The following is a 21,331-nucleotide window of genomic DNA, read 5'->3' as shown; positions in this document are numbered from 1 at the left end:
AAACAGTAGCTCCTTACCTATACAAATTTATACTAATGTTAGGGGTGATTATTATTATTATTATTATCATTATTGAGAGAGAGCAGTGCATGCCATCAAAGTGACACTGGGGTAAAATATACGAAGCCCAGCATACCCCATCATGACTACCCGTCTGATGAGGGTACACTAGGCACATGGATCACAACCATATGTGCGTGACATGGTGATCTCATATCAAGATAAACAGTACATGACCGTGCAGGTGGGGCCCAGTTAGAATGTTCTTCTGGTCGAGTAACCCATCCCACTCTAAAGGTCTCTGAATAAGGGTTGTGTAAGGATGTTGAATGAAACACCCATGTTTCCAGAGGTGAAATATTCAAACCCCAAAGAATCCCTCTCAACACATGGCTATGATGCTCCCTCACTATTTCTGCTCGTGATCAGAGATGCACATATCGTCAGCCACTAAGGGACATGCTCAACTGGTTATGGTCAAACAACTGACAAGCAAATCTGTAGTATTGAGCAGAATATTTGCTGTAACCCATCTTTTATACCAAGACAAAACAATGTACATGGTAACACTTCCAATCAGTTAAGATCAGCAGCCATGTGAGCCACTGCCTGGTATTATTATTATTATTATTATTATTACTACTACTACTACTACTACTACTACTACTACTACTACTACAGTGGTGAGCTGGCAGAATTGTTAGCATGCTGGACAAAATGCTAAGTGGTATTTTGCTGCCCATTGCTGTTCTCTGAGTTCAAATTCTGCTGAGGTTGACTTTGCCTTTCATCCTTTCAGGATGGATAGATTAAGTACCAGCAAAACACTGGGGTCAGTATCTGTTTTATGCTCAGACTGACCAGATCTGGCCTCTTACACCTACACTTCAATGTTATTCTAAAAATATACATCAGTCAAAATTTTAAAGCTCTAAGATAATATATGATTAATTCAAAACATTGTGAATGAATAAGCATTACATTTGACAGAGTAATCTGAATACTAAAGGCTTGTGAGTGAGGCGTATAACTCTATTTAATTCCAGTTCCACCAGACTAATAAAAACAGGTTAGGTACTTCTCTTTTACCTCAAAGTTGGTTAACAGCAAGAAGACAATCAACTGCAACATTTTTCCCATAGCAGGGGGTGGAAGCAGACCCTCAAGCAAATATGGTAAAGTGAATGCTAAACAATATTTAAAAATAACAAGTTCTACTGTTTTTATCCATCCCCTGCTCCATATACAGGTATGGCTGGATTTATTATTTAAAAAGAATTTTTTGATTTTTTTTTTAATGCAAATTTATGTATTGCAGAAGAAATTCTGTTTGCAGCTAGATGCTCTTTTCTGCTTTATATTAACAATACAACTACATTGGTAAAATTAGAACCTGTTTGCGAGCTTAGCAGACTGAAGAAGTATGAATTGGTTGGTCTTTTGTCCATAGACACAACAATGCTTGTATGAACTCAGGTATATGTAATCAGTTGTGCAAGCTATTGTACCAAAATGTAATGCTGATTTTTACTTTGATAGGCGTCCATTAATTTTTATTAGACTTGTGGAATGCCTTGTTATATAATCATCAAACATTTCTGTGTTGAAAGCATATTTGGTGTTTATCATGTAATTGTGCTATAACCCACATATCTTTTTTTCTTTCCCCTTTTTGCATTTAGACTAAATACTAAGTTATAAACAATATGTTTTCACATACAGAAATGTTTGATAGTCATGTTACATGTCATGCTATATTATTAGGTCTCGTTGAAATTTATCAGATTTATACCAGTGATTGACCTGTATGATATAGTCTTTTAAACAAGGATCTATGCCTGTGTTCTTTTGCAGGCCTTCCAAAACTGGTTATTGTTTTTTGAATATAGGTACAGCATGGATTTTCTGGAACTTTCAGTTCCAAACCCTTTCCAGATTACTGAATTTTATGCATCAGGGGTGTCATCTCTAAATTTAACAAACATCAAATTTACTTCAATAAGTATATGAAATACAGGTGCTTGTATAAATAATACAAGCTTATTAATCCTGTGCAGTGCAAGGTACTGTGAAATAGAGCTGCCCAGTAAACTAGTGTAGCAGCTACAGAAATTAAAAGTTTCTACTGATAAATTATGGATTATAAGAGATTCTTGACCATCAGGTGCTGTATCTGTAGTTGTTAGCTTCTAGCTTCAGGAAAAAAAACAGTAGAGGAAGAACTGGACCTAGTGGCTGTTGCAGGAACTGAAGGTTATGGTTGGTGAGCTTTTGACTCAAGGGCAGGGGTGACAAGACAAGATGAATTGAGTCAGGAATGCCTGTGTGGAAGCTGGATAAGATCAGTGAGCTTTGATGTGCAGAGGTCACACTGCAGCAAAGGCAATGGGGAGACAGCATGTCTGTGGGTCAGAGGTTTGAGTGTGTTGTTTGAGAGGGACTTTTGTGCTAATTAGTCTGTTTATTTGCAAGTACTTTTAGGTATTTGTAGCTAAGATCAACGAATCTGATTTTGTTTTTGCCTGTTGAGATTGCCAAAAGCCATGGCAGTATTAGTAGCAGAAAGGCGGCGAGCTGGCAGAATCGTTAGCACGTCAGGCGAAATGCTTAGCGGTATTTCGGCTGCCGTTACGTTGTGAGTTCAAATTCCGCCGAGGTCAACTTTGCCTTTCATCCTTTCGGGGTCGATGCACTGGGATCGATATAATTGACTTAATACCTATGTCTGTCCATGTTTGTCCCCTCTATGTTTAGCCCCTTGTGGGTAATAAAGAAATAGGTGTTAGTAGCAGAATTAGCATTACTTGGTAGCATTGTGTTGTAGACTTGTTCCTTTGTAGTATGGCAACAGGATGAGAATTCTGGCAGTATAGTAACTGAATTGTCATCCCTTGATCATATGATGACTGTACTGTCCCTACTCTTCAGCAATATCCAGGTCAAATTGGTACCCCTTTGGCAGCTTGGTAACAGAATTGTCTCTTCTTTGCAGCATGGCTGGAAAATTGTCTTCCTTTGGCAGCGCGGTAAAAGAATTGTCATTCCTTGACATGTCAAAAACAATTAGAACTATAACTCAAAATATCACAATTTAGCAGAAAAAGGTCAAATATATTTGCTGCTTATTTTCATTTTGTGAGAAGATGAAATTGAAGTTGTGTGATGTTTATGCCTTTTCCAATGGCAGTAAGTAAGTGTATCTGAAATAAATGTCTTCAAGCAGTGACCTCATACCACCATCTTGCTGTCTCTTAAGCAAAATGTTTGCTTCTTACTCTATAACATTTGATTGTACTAACACACACACACACACAAGAAAAGCAAATCAACAATAGCAGCAACAAAGAAATAAAAAACTTTGTACAAATTAAAACTAAGCAGAAAACCATGGAATTTTGTACATAAAGGGATTGCCATATTGTTGTATTGAGATTTAATGTATATCTTCTGCTTTTTATGATTAGTGATATTGATCTTTTATCTAGTCAATTGTGGTTAGATCTTCTCCCTGACATTAGCTTCCTCACTACTCATTATTGCTTTTAATGGTGTCTCTTCTTCTTCTCTTTGTTCTTCTTTATCATGAGATTTTTTTCTTCTTTTTATCACCCTCCCCACACTTGCTCTTTCCTCTCTTTCATTCTTGTCTGTTATTAAAGAACTGTAACATATCAACTTAGCTTAACATTAATGCTTCTTGTCTGTTAAAATGGTCTTAGTTTCATTCCATCAATTTTATCTTGACCATGGTTGTTGTGGGGGTGGTGGTGCCGCCGCCGCTGCTGATATCTGAGTGGGGGAGGTAGGTTGAACTCTTGCTTCCATTGAGAGTTCCAGAGAACCATTTTGTGTGGTTCTGTCTTCCTCTCATCATGTCTGCTTTTCTTTCTCTCTCTCCTTACTCCAACTTTTTCTCCTCACTTTTACATTATTTTGTTACTTGTACTTAACCACCTTTTTTTTTTTTGTGTGTCAATAGTTTTGCAAAGTAAATGTTCAAAACACTATGTTTGTATGTGTGTTTTACTATATATATATATATATATATATGTGTGTGTGTGTAAAATCATGTGTGTATGTGTATATTGTTGAAACTAGTATATTTTTCTCTTGGATATCTGGACAAGTTGCACTCTGAAGTGTAACATTAGTTACTTTATACACATGCACAGATGATACATAAAAGTGCACACACACACACACACACGATACATAAAAGTACACACAGATAACATAGATAAGATGCTATGTAATATGTAAATCTTCCTGAACTTTAAACTTGAATGCACAGTGTTATATGTTTGCACTATATCTATCAGAAGAATCAATATTACTTTTATTTATATGTTCATTTATTTAGTTATATAACCCATGCTTTTTATATTGGAATATGGTAATCATTTTTATATTTCTAACAACATTAGATGTGACCATTAAGCACAAAACTGACTAAATTTTGTAAGATAAGTAAAGTGGCAGTTATTATTGATGGACAGCTTGTCTGAGACAGCTCTGTTTAAGCTATCAATTCATAAGTTTTGAGCTTAAATGCACTGTAACTGTTTTGTTGTGTATTTAAGGGCTCTCTTAGTGCAGTTAGATCATTTGATTGTTGTCATTGTTATTATTTGACCTGAGGCCAGCTCCAATCAAGCAGTCCTATAATCAAAAGGTATTCCATCCGAGCAGGATCACTGCCAGAGCAACTGTCTGGCTTCCGTGCTGGTGGCACATAAGAAGCACCATTTGAGTGTGATCGTTAGCAGCGTCACCTTACTGGCACTTGTGCCGGTAGCACGTGAACAAAACGTTTGAGTGAGGTTGTTGCCAGGGCCGCTGGACTAACTCCCGTGCATGTGGCATGTAAAAAACACCATTTCGAGTGTGGCTGTTGCCAGTACTGCCAGACTGGCCCTCGTGCCGGTGGCACCCACTAACTACACTCTCGGGGTGGTTGGCATTAGGAAGGGCATCCAGCTGTAGAAACTCTGCCAGATCAGATTGGAGCCTGGCGCAGCTATCTGGTTCGCCAGTCCTCAGTCAAATCGTCCAACCCATGCTATCATGGAAAGTGGACATTAAACGATGATGATGATAGCTGTGGAAATTTTGCTTTCGTTTTAGAGACATAATGTATCTTGGATCAGTGTCCAGTGTGTTCTTTTCCCTAAGATAATATGGCCACATTACAATTGTCATCATCATAGTTATATACTAGGGAGAGTACTTTTTTTTCTTAGATTGTTTCTACTCATTTAAGGTCAGTATATTTTCTGTTGTATTAGACCCCTCTTTAAAGAAGGTAATTTCATTATAACAATGATTTTAAACAGGTTTGTAATTCAACCCAAATAGCCCAAATCAGATATAGCTAAGGTTAACAACAGCATCAATAACTGTTAACCTCAAATGTTGCTATGATGCAGTACATAAATGATAAGTGCAGTTACTGCATTGCAAAGGTTATTGAGTGAATACTTAGCAGATATCTTGCTTTCTTAAGTTTTAAATTTAGTCCCTAGGGTGTATGATCATAAACTTCTTCATAACAATATGGTTTCAGGTTCAGTCTTACTGTACAGCACTTGGAGAAGTGTCTTCTGGAGTTTGGGGTCGACCAAATTATGGAGAGTGAGATTTGATAAATGGCTGCTGTGTGGGAACCAGTTGCTGAGACTATTCCTGTTTTGGATAGTAGACATTATCTGTCATCTGATTTAACATCATGACCTATCCCTTGAATGCCTTTTGCAGTGGGTGGGGGGGGGGGCTACAATGCTACAAGCATTTGGTGGGGGGAGGGAGGCATTTTTGGGCAAATCGATGGTTTGAGGACAACGTCCTTTCTTTGGTGGCCATTAAAAGAAGTATTGTCACTAGACTTCTGATGACTGTGTTAACTCTACAGCATTTCAACTGGTCATATATGGCTCAAATATTCTACTTGTCTTATGTTCAAACTGACCACATCTGATCTCTCACACCTAAAAATAAACAACTATATAAAAATTTTAAAGCTATGAGATAATTGCATGATCAATTTAAAATAATCCTTTTTACTATATAAAAGCACAAAACTTGACATTTTTGTGGGATGGACTAGTCAATTACATTGACTCCAATGCTCAACTGATACTTACTTCATCAACCCCAGAAAGATGAAAAGTCAGCTCTGGCAGAATTTGAACTCAGAATATAAAGAAGAAATGTCATTAAGTATTTTGTCCAGTGTGTCGGTGGCACGTAAAAAGCACCCACTACACTCATGGAGTGGTTGGCGTTAGGAAGGGCATCCAGCTGTAGAAACATTGCCAGTTCAGTACTCTGTAGAATCATTGGTGACAGGAAGGACATCCAGCCATAGAAATCATATTAAAAATGGATTGTGAGGTTGCCTATGGGAGGTTGGGTAGTATTTTCCAGGTATATACTACCTATTCTTGAGGGTTACATTGAAGTCTCTTCAGTGGGTTTGAACTAAAATCCTTTGTGTTTGTAGTCCAGTAACCATATTCTCTAGGTTAATTCATTTCTATTCCCTATATAAGATTTTGTTGGCTGGCTTAACCGGAGCTGGTAAGGCCAGGGGCTGTACCACGCTCCATTGTCTGTTTTGGTATGGTTTCTATGGCTGTATGCCCTCCCTAACACCAACCACTCCATAGAGTGTACTGGGTGCTTTTAACATGGCACCAGCATTAGTGCTTGTTATGTGGCACCAACATCAGTATCAATTCTGCTGTGGCGGATGGGTCTTCTTGAGTAGTGTCTAGAGATCAGCCTTCAATGCTTCATCATTTCTTAATATCTACTTGCAAAATTACAGTAAATTCTTTTTTATATACAGTGAATGGCTTTGTAGGTCCAGTAGGCCAAAACAGGAATCAAAGGGGTCCCCATAGGCAAAAAATGGTTGAGATCCACTCTAGCATGTGTTTTTCTATTTAAAGAGTAATGTGATTTAAGGGAGATTTTGACTGTTATTTCTAGTGAATTGAGTGACCATGTACAGGTTCCTTCCATTTATGTATGCAACATACATCTAAATTACACACACACACACACTCTCTCTCTCCCCCTCTCAAAGGCAGTAAGCATAAAAAGCATAAAAAGAGGACTTCTCTTTCTCCGAGGAATTCTTTATATGAAATATAAACCCACTTGTGTATATTTTATTCCCTAGTTTCATTTCCGTCTGTTCCTTTAACTACTGCTGCTGTTGTGATAAAACTATAAATCCCTTGTTTCTGCACATGTAATCAATGTAAACTCTCCCCCCCTCTCTCTCTCTCTCTATATATATATATACATATACACACATATCTTATTTATCTTTTGTGTTTTATTTCAGCCTTTCCTGATGCTGCCTCTAATGGAGGAGTTAAACCCACTGAAAATGACAAATGGTGCTCTTGGAAATGTTGCAAGTAAATTGCTTTCCTTTTCTTTTTTTTTTTTTGTATTTTTGTTTTCTGTTTTGTTTGCCCTCTAACAAATTTTTTTTATGTAATCTGCTGAAGTTTTCATTTATCTTCCTATTTTATTGGTAGGGACTCCCCCTCCCTCCCTTCCTTTCTCTCTCTCTCTCTCTCAAATGAGTAGAATACAGGGAAGCAGGGACTGTTTAACCCTTTTGTTATCATATTTCTGTGAAAAGAAAAAGACCATTGTTTCAATTACATTTGAAAATAATGGAAGAATTCGGTAAAATCACCATCATCATCATCATCATCTATAATTCAACATCCATGTCCCATGCTGGCATAGGTTGCATGGTTTAGTAGGTTCTGATGGGTCCAAGAACTGCACTGTGTCCCAGTGTCTGCTTTGGTATGGTTTCTGTGGTTGACCACACTTCCTAACCAATAAGCAAGAAATTTTAATGGAAGGTTTTAATTAGATCACTTTATTATAAGAGAAAGTTTGTGCCACAGAACTAAAGGTGGCCTCAGAGAGGTTGGTTCCAAAAAGGCTTAATTCTTGTTGGTGAGTGAGCATATGGAGACAACATAGATAGAAAGGCCTTGCCATGATAAAATACTTCCAGTACTCTGTAGAATCATTGGTGACAGGAAGGACATCCAGCCTTAGAAATCATATTAAAAATGGATTGTGAGATTGAGATGTTTTCGGATCTGCCTTGGAGGATAGTAACTCCAACTAAAAACCAAACTAGATCGGGATGATGCGTCAACAATATCATCACCATTTGATGTCTGATTGCATGCTGGTATGGGTTGGGAAAGCAAACATGATGACGACGATGATGATGATGATATTAGCTGGCTGACAAATGCTAAAGAATTTATTTACTTTGCTATATTTAGATTCATTCCTCTATATCCCAAGGGCAATATATATATATATATATATGTATATAAAATTATGTCTTGTGTGTGTATCTATGTGTGGTGCGAGGGGGGGGGGGAGATGAATGGTTTTATTACATGTTTTTTTCCCCCCAATTAACCATTATGGGTGTTGAAAATTGTATATCTTAGTGTAAGCCTGAGAGGCTAAACTTACTGATATGAGACATGATCGTTCTGGGTTCCATGAGGATTGCTCCTTGTCCACAGGGAGAAAAAAAAAAAGGTAATGTTGAGTGCGTGTGTCATTATTAAAAGGGGAATATTTGTCATCCTCTAGTTCAGCACTCAGGATTCCTCTCCTTCCTAAGTTTTGTTGAAGAAATACATTTTTCATTATTATTGTTTTCCTTATTATTATTATTATTATTTTTATTTATGATAATAATATTGCATTAGTTGTGCCCCCCCCATCTATATTCTCCTTGTTTCCCCCCGACTCCTTGTATTCTTAACTTGCTTGCTCTCCCTCCCTCCCTCTCTCTCTCTCTCCACTAAGTATTGATACACTGTTTCTGTTTAGGTAGTAAGTACTCAATCACAATTATGGTATTCCTGTCTTTAAGGATTACCTGATTTCTCTCTGTGTCTTTAGCTGTTAAGTGTTCTGTCATTTTGACGAATATTCCCAATCTTTTCCCATTGTAGTTGAGGAGACAGTATGGGTGCTCTGTGGATGTTCATGTTGTTCTAAAATCTAAAATCTCATTCCTATCTATCCGATTTCCATAGATTTTTTTTTGTGTCTTTTTGTTATTTATTTGTATTTATTTATTTATTTATTTATTTACTTGCAGGATTTCTTTTTGCTTTTCTTTAAGTAATCATCTAAAAACAGGATTTTTCTTATTCTGCTACACCTTAATATACATATGTGTACAAGCATTTGTGCTTGTGTGTATATATATATATATAGATATATATGTTTTGGCTGGTAGTTGTAGAATTAACTGGTCTGTGGTATTATTGATATTCTCAGCTTACGAACTGTAGGAAAACTTGAACTCAACATTATAACTAAAAAAAAATTTTTTTTCTTTTTTAAATCGAAAAATTTATTTAGCACAGCTGTTACTCGTAATGGTCTGCTATTCATATACACTGATGCAAGCAAAGCTATATGGTTGAGAAATTAGGTTCTCAACCACACAGTTCCACGTTTAATTTCACTGTTTATTATCTTGAGCAAGAGGTGTTTTTTTACATTAGCCCTGGGCTGACGAAAGCCTTGTGAGTGGATTTGGTTATGAAAACTAAAAGAAGCCTGCTGTGTGTGTGTGTGTATAATATATCTATCTACCTATCTATCTACCTATCTATCTATCTATCTATCTATCTACCTATCTATCTATCTATCTATCTATCTATCTATCTATCTATATACACATACATATACATGTGTGGGTGTGTGTAGGTTTGTGTCTCTTTGACTTCACATGCTAGTTTCATTCATCTCCAATATTCTGCAAGAATGTGTCTGGCTATGGGGAAGTATTACTTTACTTAGGAACAGGTGAGGGTTGACAACAGGAAGGACATCAGGCTGTAGAAAATCTGCTTCAATAAGTAGTATAGAAAAGGGGATGATGATGATGATAGATAGTATATGTTCGCTGTTAGTTACAATGGCAAAATACCTCCGATGATCTTTTAACTTATTGGGTTCTCTAACTGATTAATGCCAGTTTCCTTTACACCAACACCAGTGGAATTTTTGCTTCTCTTCTATTTGTTAACAAGAAGCCAAATTAGTGTTTGTGTCCATATAGTTCTTCTTTCTTTGCCATGATGTTGGATAAGCTTAAACAGTTTAGCCGTTTGGCATTTAAACCGGCCACATCCATCTGGCCAAAATATTTTACCTGTTTTCTGTTCAAAGTAGCCTATTATGACCTTTTACACCTACTCTGTAACATCATATTAAAAAATTAAATAATCACATCATTGAAATCTCAAACATATGAAATGGTGTGTTATCATTTCAGAGCAAAGTGAATAAGTAAGCATTACATTTGAAAGAGTAATCTGAATGCTAAAGGGTTAACATGGCAATTTACCTGCTAGGTTTTCGATCCTCTTCAGCCCCTCATCTCTCTCTCTCAAGTGCCCTCAGTCACAAAAATCACTGCTTTAACTAAGGATGCTGAAGGTACTGTTCAGTGGGACTGAACCTGAAACCATGAAACTTCTTTACACATTCATGCCAGAGGCAGAATCATCATCATCATCATTTAACGTCTGTTGTCCATACTGACATAGGTCGGATGGTTTGACCATGGCTGGCAAACTGGAAGGCTGTGCCAGACTCTAGTCTGATTTGGCATGGTTTCTATGGCTGGATGCCCTTTCTAACACCAACCACTCCAAGAGTGTAATGGGTGCTTTTATGTGCCATCAGCATGCGTGCCAGTTGCGTGACACCAGTATCTGCCATGACTACGATTTCACCTCACTTAATGGGTCTTCTTCTCAAGCATGGGATAATGCCAAAGGTCTCGGTCATGCTGGAATGAGTAGTGGTTGGAGATCACGCGGTCGTTGGCCTCAAATCGCCAGGTCCAGTCGGCGTTTGTGAGAGATGCAGCATTGACGATGAATGAAGCCAGCTCAACCCATCCTGGGTGAATGCTGCGAGACAACAGACAGACAAACAAATTTGTCATTGCCTCAAATCGCCAGGTCCAGTCGGCGTTTGTGAGAGATGCAGCATTGACGATGAATGAAGCCAGCTCAATCCATCCTGTGTGAATGCTGTGAGACAACAGACAGACAAACAAATTCGTCATTGCCTCCTCGAGGCCCAATGCTCAAATTTGTCATTGCCTCCTTGAGGCCCACTGGCTTTGGCCACTTTGCCTCTATGAAGCCCAAGAGGTTTTATATTATGTTAGGTAGATTAATATCAGAAGTGTTAATTGGTCAACATGTAACTTGTTAACGTGTGAGATTATCTGAGAAGTATATTGTACTATGTCTAAAAACAAAATACTTTTTATGGCTGTAGCAAAGTTTGAACTTCTGACTAAGTGATCAGTAAATGTAGTTCAATCATTGTGCCTCTCATTTCTGGATGATTATATCAGTTGGAAAGGGCTTGCAGCCATTTAAACCACAGCAGAATAATGATTTATGCACCAAGTGTTGACTTATTATTTATTATTTTTTTAATTGTTGTGTGTGCCCTACAACAAAGGACCACAGTACTTGGTGCGATGTGCAACCCACCTCAATCCATTCGAGTGTGAAAAAATGGTTGTAAAATGATGACAATTATATTTCATGTGTATTGTTTGTATTCTTCTGTCTGTCTGTCACCTTTCGCTCTCTCTCTCCCTCCCTCCCTCCCCCCTCTCTCCCTCTCTCTTGTGTGTTTTCTTAAATCTCAGTTCTCTCCCCATTTCTCTGGCACATTAGGAATACCAATTGATTTTATCTTTCTAAATAAACTTAATCAAAAATTTCTGAAATTACAATCAATTTTGTGTGTGTGTGTGTGTTTGTGTGTGATTGTATGTTTATGACTTTGTGTTTCTGTATGTTTGTGGTTATGTGTGTGTGTGTGTGCATTAATCCATGTCTATGATATTAATTATTTCTTTACTGATTTCTTTACAAATCTCTGTGGGGCAAAAGATATAGTCAAATGGCTTGTCCTCCTTGCATGGCTGCTATTTGCTTTATCAAACCCAAAAGGATGGGAGATAAGGTTGAGCTTGGCAAGATTTCAACTCAGAATGTAAAGAAGCAGCTAAATACCATAATATGTATATATTTAGTGTGGTACATTCCTGTTTTTTCTACTCGTTGCTTAAATAATAATAATAATAATAATGACGATCATAACCCTTTCTGATATTGGCACAGAGCTTGAAATTTTGGGGGAAGGGCTAGTCGATTACATTGACCACCAGTACATGATGGTACTTATTTTATTGACTTTGAAAGGATGAAAGGCAAAGTTGACCCTGGCAGAATTATGATAACAATAATTATGATAATAAATGTCCTGATGCAGTACCAGTTAGTGGCTCTCATGGTTTCTGATCCTTAACTGGTTGGAAGTGTTATCATGTATATGTTTTGTCTTGGTATAAAAGATGAGCTACAGCAAATACTCTACTCAGTACCACAGATTTGTTTGTCAGTCACTTGACCATTACTAGATGAGCATGTCCCTTAGTGGCTGATGGTATGTGTTGAGAGGAATGCTTTTGGGCTTGAATAATTCATCTCTGGAAATATGGGTGTTTCATTCATCATCTTTAAACAAACCCTATTCAGGGACCTTTTGAGCAGGATGGACTACTTGACCTGAATAAAATTCTAACTGGACCCCACCTGCAAAGGACATGTGCTGTTTATCTTCATATGAGATCACAATGTCATGCACATATGGTTTTGATGCATGTCCTTGTTGTACCCTTACCAGATGGGTAGTCATGGTGAGTATATTGCAGTTGCTCCACAAAATTTGGTGGCACACCTGAACCTGAAATATAACTAAAAGTATAGGGGAAAAAATAATATTCAGGTTACACTGCAGCACACCTTGTATCATCTTGTGATACACCAGTGTGCTGCGGCATACTGGTTGTGGAGCACTGGTATATTGGGCTTCTTATATGTGTGCCCCAGTGTTACTTTGATGGTATGCATTGCTCTCTCACTCGTTGTTGTTAATAATAATAATAATAATAATAATATGGCACCAGCATACACTGGAAAAAGTAATGGACGAAAGGCAGAATGCAAAAATCCTTTGGGACTTTGAATTCCTGATAGACAAGGCATTAGAGCACTGAAGGCCAGATATAGTAACCTTTAAGAGGGACAAACAAGAATGCCTAATAATTGACGTGGTGGTGCCAGAAGATCAACATGTCATCATGAATGAAAGAGAAAAGATTGATAAATATGGAGACCTGAGAATTGAGATCGCTAAGATGTGGAAGCTGCAAGAGTCAAACATAAAGGTTATCCCTATTGCCATTGGAGCATTGGGTTCAATACCACCCAATCTGAAAAAAAAACCCATCTGAAAACTTTAGAAATACCCTACAATCTAGGTGTATTGCAAAAGTTGGCATTACTTGGAACTGCACGCATATTGCGCAAAGTACCGTCTGTCTGAGGTCCTTGTTGTGACTTGACAAGCAGTACAAATACCCAGCAGACACAATATCTTCAATCAACAACCTCATGATATTATATACTGAGCAATGTCTATAATAATAATAATAATAATAATAATACTAGTAATATTAATAATAATAGTTTCTAAAATAGACACAAGGTCTGAAATTTCCTATGTTAAGTGTTGAGATCCTCTGGAGGCGGACTATTTCTTTTATCCTTCCTGCAAGCAGGAGATAAGGATTGATAAAATTGCTAACCATGCACATGAATTAGAAGCTATTATCATTAAGGTGTGTGATGGCAGAATTGTTAGCACACCTGACGAAATGCTGCAAAGTATTTCGTCTGTCTTTACATTCTGAGTTGAAGTTCTGCCAAGGTTGACCTTATCTTTCATCCTTTTGGTGTTGATGTAATTGCCTAGCACCCTTCTCTAAGATTTGAGGCCTTGTGCCTAAAATAAAGATTATTAATACTATTATTATTTGAGTGGTGGATTGGCAGAATTGTTAAAACATTGGACAAAATGCCTTATATTATTTATTTTGGTTCTTTACACTCTGGGTTCAAATCTCACTAAAATCACCTTTGTTTTTCATCTTTTAGGGGTTGATAAAATTATGTACCTGTTAGGTAGGGCTCCATACAGTTGACTGATTCCTCTCTCCTACCAAATTTTTGTTTATGTTAGTTTCTAATAATAATTTCTATTATTATTGGCAGTGGATTAGCAGAAGCATTAGACAAAAGGCTTTTATTTAATTACAGCTCTTTACATTCTAAGTTCAAATCTCACTGAGGTCATGTTAGCTTTTTATCCCTCTGGTGTCAAAATAAGGTATTAGCAAAATGCCTAGATTGGTTTGATTAATTGTTTGTTTCCTGAAAGGTGTGGCCTTGTACTAACGTTAGAAATCAATATTATTTATAGGTTATTAGTGAAGTATCTGAAATAGTATCATACAGGACTAAAAAAATATTGTTACAGTATTTAGCTTCATTGTTGTGCTCACTGTTGAAATCTTCTTAGAATCAAATATGCATTTATTAGGGGTCAACAAAATTGGGCTACTTGTAGAGGCCACTGTTGATCCATTTATACTCACCTCTCTTCTATCAAGCTGTGATCTATTGGTAGGGTTAAAAAATTACTAGTTGAAATGTAAGAACACCAGATTTTAATCTTATTCATCCATGTTCTGATCCCACGAGAATCACCTAAGCCTTCTGTCCCTCAAGAGTTGATAGAATAATTACCAACACATATGTACTTCAGTTGATTCATTTAACTACAACCACTTTCCTTATAACCTTGTGTTAATTTAAGAAATTTGTGTAGATGGGTGGGTGGACTAAATGCTTTATGCTCTTTAGTTGTGTTCCATTACATTTTAAATTCAAATACCCATTGGGGTTGATGATAAAATAAGTACTTGTGAAGTACTCCTCCCTCAAAATGTATGGGCATTGCGCCAAATGGAAATAAATGATTGGAATGGCAGAAATGTTAGGAGATCATACTAAATGCTGTAAGCTATCTAAAACTGTTGTTTTACGTTCTAGGTTCAAACCCTGCTGGATCAGCTTATCAACTCTGCAAACATGATAATAATCAAATATCAGTGTCAATCTAATCTACAATACAACCCTCCTGCTACGTGCACACACACACACACACAGTTTCTGGCTTTAAGATGGCAAGCTGTCAAAATTGTTAGCACATTGACTTTTTACATTCTGAGTTCAAGAGGCCTCATGGCAGTCCCTCTCTCACACCCCCACCTGTTGTCTGGACATGGTTGGGGTAAGATCCCCAGAGACTCAACATCACTTTAGAAGATGCAGAGGAGTCGGCACGGGACTGCCAGCAATGGAGAGCACTGGCAGGCCTGGTTGACTTTACGCATGATGACGTCTCTGGGACCACTAACCTGGGATGATCCCCAGCCCCATCAAGCAACAGCATGAAGCAAGCAAAAAGCAAACAAGTTCAAATCTTGCTGAAGTTACCTTTGCCTATCATGCTTTTTGGGAGCCAATGAAATTAAATACCAGTAAAATTCTAGGGTTAGTTTAATAGACTAACTTAAAAAAAAAGAAAGAAAAAAAAAACCCAAGCCTTGTGCCTATACTAGATCCAATTGTTATATGAGAGGAGTGGATTGTCAGAATTGGTTGACTGTTGGACTAAATCATCATCATCATCACCGTTTAACGTCCGCTTTCCATGCTAGCATGGGTTGGACGGTTCAACTGGGGTCTGGGAAGCCCGAAGGCTGCACCAGGTCTTACTTAATTTTTTCTGAGTTTTTGCAGTCTGTGTTCAAATCCTGCCAAGGTCAGCTTTGCTTTACTTCCTTTTGGGGTCAATAAAATATAGCACTATTTTAGTGCAAGGGGTCAGTAGTATCAACCAACCCTTCCTACTCCCTTTAATATTGCTGGCCAAGTGCCTAAATCCAAACCAATTATTTATTTTCCTCTTTTTTCCACATCAATAATAAAGAAGGGGGGTAATGTTAATATAACTTATTGATCCACTACAGGCAGTATGTTTCAGATAATAGTTGTTCGAACAGCTCATTTGGAAAACTTAATGGGGGGAGGTGCAGTGTAATGGGGGTAGAGAGAGAAAGAGAAAGAAATAGGTAAGGTGAGGAATGGGGGAGGAACAAATAAAACAAAATAGAAACTAAATAGGAAACCAAAAAAAAAAAAAAAAAACTTCAAGAAATTCCTTGTGGAAAGATTTGATAATTGGTTAGTTCCAAATGAGTGATTGTATTGTGTGTGTGTTAAAGAAATGGTTGCTTGCTCTGAGAATGGAAATTACTAGATAACTGCTTTAAGCTTATTTTACTGCTGCCATGACACTACCACCACCACCACCATCATCATCATCATCTCCAATGCACTGGTTGTTGCTACCACCAACACCGCTGCACTATTTCTCTCTACAGCGATGAGTACTATTGTACTCACTATCTCTGCTACTACTATGGCTATCACTTCTACACTGTCACTGGCCTTACTACACTGTTGTTACCAAAACTGACATCACTACCTTGTCACTACTACAACTGGCAACACTAAACACTACACTGCTAACACCACGGACGTGACAATGCTGTTGCTACCACCCACCACTGGCACCATTACACTGTTACTGCCAGTACAACAATTGCTACTACCACTGACAGCACCATGCTGTTTCTACCAACACTGGCAATAATATGCTATTTTTACCACCATTGGCAACATTATGCTGCTTTTACCACCACTTGCAGCACCTGTATGCTGTTTCTACCACCACTGGCAACACTATGTATGCTGTTTCTGCCACCACTGGCAACACTATGCATGCTGTTTCTACCACCACTGGCAACACTATGTATGCTGTTTCTACCACCACTGGCAACACTATGTATGCTGTTTCTACCACCACTGGCAACACTATGTATGCTGTTTCTACCACCACTGGCAATGCTATGTATGCTGTTTCTACCACCACTGGCAACGCTATGTATGCTGTTTCTACCACCACTGGCAACACTATGTATGCTGTTTCTGCCACCACTGGCAACACTATGCATGCTGTTTCTACCACCACTGGCAACACTATGTATGCTGTTTCTACCACCACTGGCAACACTATGTATGCTGTTTCTACCACCACTGGCAACACTATGTATGCTGTTTCTACCACCACTGCAACACTATGTATGCTGTTTCTACCACCACTGGCACACTATGTATGCTTTTCTACCACCACTGGCAACACTATGTATGCTGTTTCTGCCACCACTGGCAACACTATGCATGCTGTTTCTACCACCACTGGCAACACTATGTATGCTGTTTCTACCACCACTGGCAACACTATGTATGCTGTTTCTACCACCACTGGCAACACTATGTATGCTGTTTCTGCCACCACTGGCAACACTATGCATGCTGTTTCTACCACCACTGGCAACACTATGTATGCTGTTTCTACCACCACTGGCAACACTATGTATGCTGTTTCTACCACCACTGGCAATGCTATGTATGCTGTTTCTACCACCACTGGCAACGCTATGTATGCTGTTTCTACCACCACTGGCAACGCTATGTATGCTGTTTCTACCACCACTGGCAACGCTATGTATGCTGTTTCTACCACCACTGGCAACACTATGTATGCTGTTTCTACCACCACTGGCAACACTATGTATGCTGTTTCTACCACCACTGGCAACGCTATGTATGCTGTTTCTACCACCACTGGCAACGCTATGTATGCTGTTTCTACCACCACTTGCAGCACAATGCTGTTTCTACCACCACTTGCAGCACAATGCTGTTTTTATCACCACTGGCAATGCTATGCTGTTTCTACCACCATTGGCAACACTGTGCTGTTTCTTATTTCTTTATTGACCACAAGGGGCTAAACATAGAGGGGACAAGCAAGGACAAATGGATTAACTCGATTACATCGACGCCAGTGCGTAACTGGTACTTAATTTATCGACCCCGAACGGATGAAAGGTGAAGTCGACCTCAGTGCAATTTGAACTCAGAATGCAGCGGCGGACGAAACATTTCTGCCAGCTCGCCGCCTTCGTGCTGTTTCTACCACCACCACCACTTTGCAACACTACAGTGTTACTACAATCACTGGTACTATCACCATGGACACTACAACATTGTCACTGTCATCACAACATGGTAGCTAGCACTTTCAGTGTCTCTATTACAGTCACTATCACCACTGGCAACACTACCTGGTTACTCCCATCATTGACCACTACAACTGTCACCACTGTACTGTAGCCACTACCCCTAAGTTGTCACTACCAACACTGGTACCCCTGTATTGTTGCTGTCACCACTGGCAAAAACTACACTGTTACTGCTACAAGCAGCAACACACCGGCATTGTCAGCATCACCATCATAACCTTGCTATTATCTCACTGCCACAGCGGTTGTCACAATTACTCCCCTCCCCCACCTCTACCACCCATGAGCAACCAGGCCCCCATTCTTCTCTGCCCCTCCCCACTTCCTGTTGCCTCTATTGATCTGTTTGTGTCACCTAATGGCTATGAGTGTTCACCACAGCTTAGCTTGTCCTTCTTTTCCTTTCTCCATTCTTACTCACTGTTTAAACATGCGCACACACACACACACACACACACACACACACACACACACACACACACACACACATGCACGCACGCACACATGTATGTGAAGATGTGTCAGCATATACGTCTTGCATATGAGTGTGCATGTTGGTGTTTAATGAAGCATACATATGTTTGTGTGCATGTGTGAGTGAGTGTGTGTATGAGAGAGAGATAGAGAGAGAAAATTCTTGGTGATGTTGTTCGTGTAAGATTCCAAATTCTCCTTGCTCAAGGCTTCATGTCTACTTAAATTTTAGGACATCATTGGAAAATTCTGTTTGATGATAAATACTTTATTCATTTAGATCTTCCCAGGGTTGATATAAATTTCTGTACCTTGTTATTAAGGGCAGTTGGTAATGGATTTAGTAAAGTGGTACATTAATTAGCCTTATGTTTAATTACGTCATCTTGCATTTTGTGAGTTCAAACTTATTTTAGTCTCAGTTCACTGTTTATTTAACTTAATCTCTCATTGTACAAAATATGTAACAGCCACATATTGTGATCGAATCCACTGTCAGCCCCTCCCAGCTCAAAAAACGTGTGGTCCTGTGCTTGTTAGAAATCATCATTATTAAGCATGTTACATAAAAAATTCTCAGTAGCATTTTTTCCAGTTCTTTACATTTCTGAGTTCAAATCTGCCATGGTTCACTTACCTTTCATCCTTTCAGAGTTGATAAAATAAATTGCCAATCAAGTACTGGGGTTGATGTAATCTATAAGCCTCCCTCCTAAAATTACTGGCAAGTAGAGCTACGTGCTTTGCTATTGCACACAAGGCAAAAATTGTTGCTTGAATGGAAATCACAACTGTATAGGTATGTGGAAGGTAAAGGCAGTCTTATTGGTTTGACTTTGGTTATTGTGTCATTGACCTTTAGTTTTGCTCAATCCTCTTTGTCTATCTGTCTCTCACTGTATGTATCTGTGTGTGTCTTGTGTTGTGTGAATCTATGTCAGTATATATAAAAGTGCAGATGTGGCTTTGCTATTAAGAAGCTTGCTTCCCTATACATCGTGTGGCACCTTGGGCAAGTGTCTCCTACTCTGGCCTTGGGCTGACCAAAGCTTTGGGAATGGATTTGATAAATGGAGACTCTGTGTGTGTGTGTGTGCCCTTATCTTGACATCATGTGTTGATTGTGAGCATTACCGTCATACTGTTATACAAGTAGTTTTACAGTACATATAAAATTTTTCATCTTAAGTATGTACTGTAAGTGCTCAGTTTGGTTTACCATTCATCATTGAGCAGGTAGATATACATTAGAAATGGAGAATGGACAAGCAAAATATATGGTATCATTTTGGGGCATTTAATTTATAATTTAAACATAGTGCAGATTAGTTATATTAAATGTGCATATAACTACTCTGCAGTATGTTTACATTATAAATTAAATGCTACAAAAAATGTTCATTTCCAATATTCTTTGAGAACATGTCTGGTTATGGCAAAATATTACCTTGCTTGGAAACAGGAAGGGCATATGGCTGTAGGAAATCTGCCTCAACAAATTCTGTTTGACTCATGCAAGCATGGCAAAGTGGGTTTTAAATTTTAATAATGTTATGAAATATGTACACATATTTACCATTCGCTCTTAGTTTAGCTACATCTAAAATGAAACAATTGGAACTGTTTTAACCCTTAAGCATTTAGCCCAGCCATATCCAGCCTAAATAATCTACTTGTTTTATGTTAAAACTAGCCAGATCTAGTTTCTCACACCTACCCTACAATGTTATTCCAAAAATTAAACCTTCCCATTATTGAAACCTCAAGGCTACAAAATATTGCCTGATTGATTCAAAACAATGTGAAGAAAATATTTATTTATTTTAAAATTTTTTAATAGGCACAGGTGTGGCTGTGTGGTAAGTAGCTTGCTTACCAACCACATGATTCCGGGTTCAGTCTCACTGCATGGCACTTCTACTATAGACTCGGGCCGACCAAAGCCTTGTGAGTGGATTTGTTAGACGGAAACTGAAAGAAGCCCGTCGTATATATGTATATACATGTGTGTGTGTTTGTGTGTCTGTGTTTGTCCCCCCCCCCAACGTCGCTTGACAACCGATGCTGGTGTGTTTGCGTCTCCATAACTTAGTGGTTCGGCAAAAGAGACCGATAGAATAAGTACTGGGCTTACAAAGAATAAGTCCTGGGGTTGATTTGTTTGACTAAAGGCGGTGCTCCAGCATGGCCACAGTCAAATGACTGAAACAAGTAAAGAGAGTAAAAAAATATTATACTTGAATAATCCAAAGGCCAAAGTGTTAAAGTTGCAATAATCTCTGCATAAGAAGTGTTTTTATGGTTTATGTTTTATCCTTCCAGATAATCTAGTTTGTAAAGTTATATATTGGTTTAGTAACACCTTTGTAGTATTTTAATAACCAGTGTATGTGTTTTAAATAATTTTGCACATTTTAGTTTAATATCCTCTGCATTTTTGAAACATTTGTATCTGGCCTGGTGGATATTTGATATCAAAACTTGCCACTAAATTGTATAATTGTGTAAACCTTAAATAGTTAAGTGATTTTAATCATTTTTTTTTTTATTATCTATTCTCCTGTTTGTTTTCATTTAAGAAAAGCATAAATGGGTTTAGAGCATGTTTTGAGCTGGTTTAACTTG

General features: G+C 38.2%; 1 protein-coding gene across 2 annotated transcripts in view; it reads left to right on the top strand.

Annotated features, from left to right (window-relative positions):
• LOC115209221 (forkhead box protein N3) overlaps nt 1-21,331 on the top strand; it is a 418,284-nt gene that overhangs the window by 98,647 nt on the left and 298,306 nt on the right. For both annotated transcript variants that reach the window (XM_036500948.1, XM_029777488.2), the window contains exon 2: nt 7,352-7,427. In XM_036500948.1, the coding sequence (XP_036356841.1) occupies nt 7,361-7,427 (67 nt within the window). In that variant the 5' untranslated portion in view covers nt 7,352-7,360. The remainder of the gene's footprint in view (nt 1-7,351; nt 7,428-21,331) is intronic.

The sequence above is a fragment of the Octopus sinensis genome, linkage group LG3, assembly GCF_006345805.1.
Source record: "Octopus sinensis linkage group LG3, ASM634580v1, whole genome shotgun sequence".
In the NCBI taxonomy this organism is placed as follows: domain Eukaryota; kingdom Metazoa; phylum Mollusca; class Cephalopoda; order Octopoda; family Octopodidae; genus Octopus; species Octopus sinensis.
Note: the sequence above shows the minus strand (reverse complement) of the source record. Positions and strands in the feature narration are given on the sequence as shown.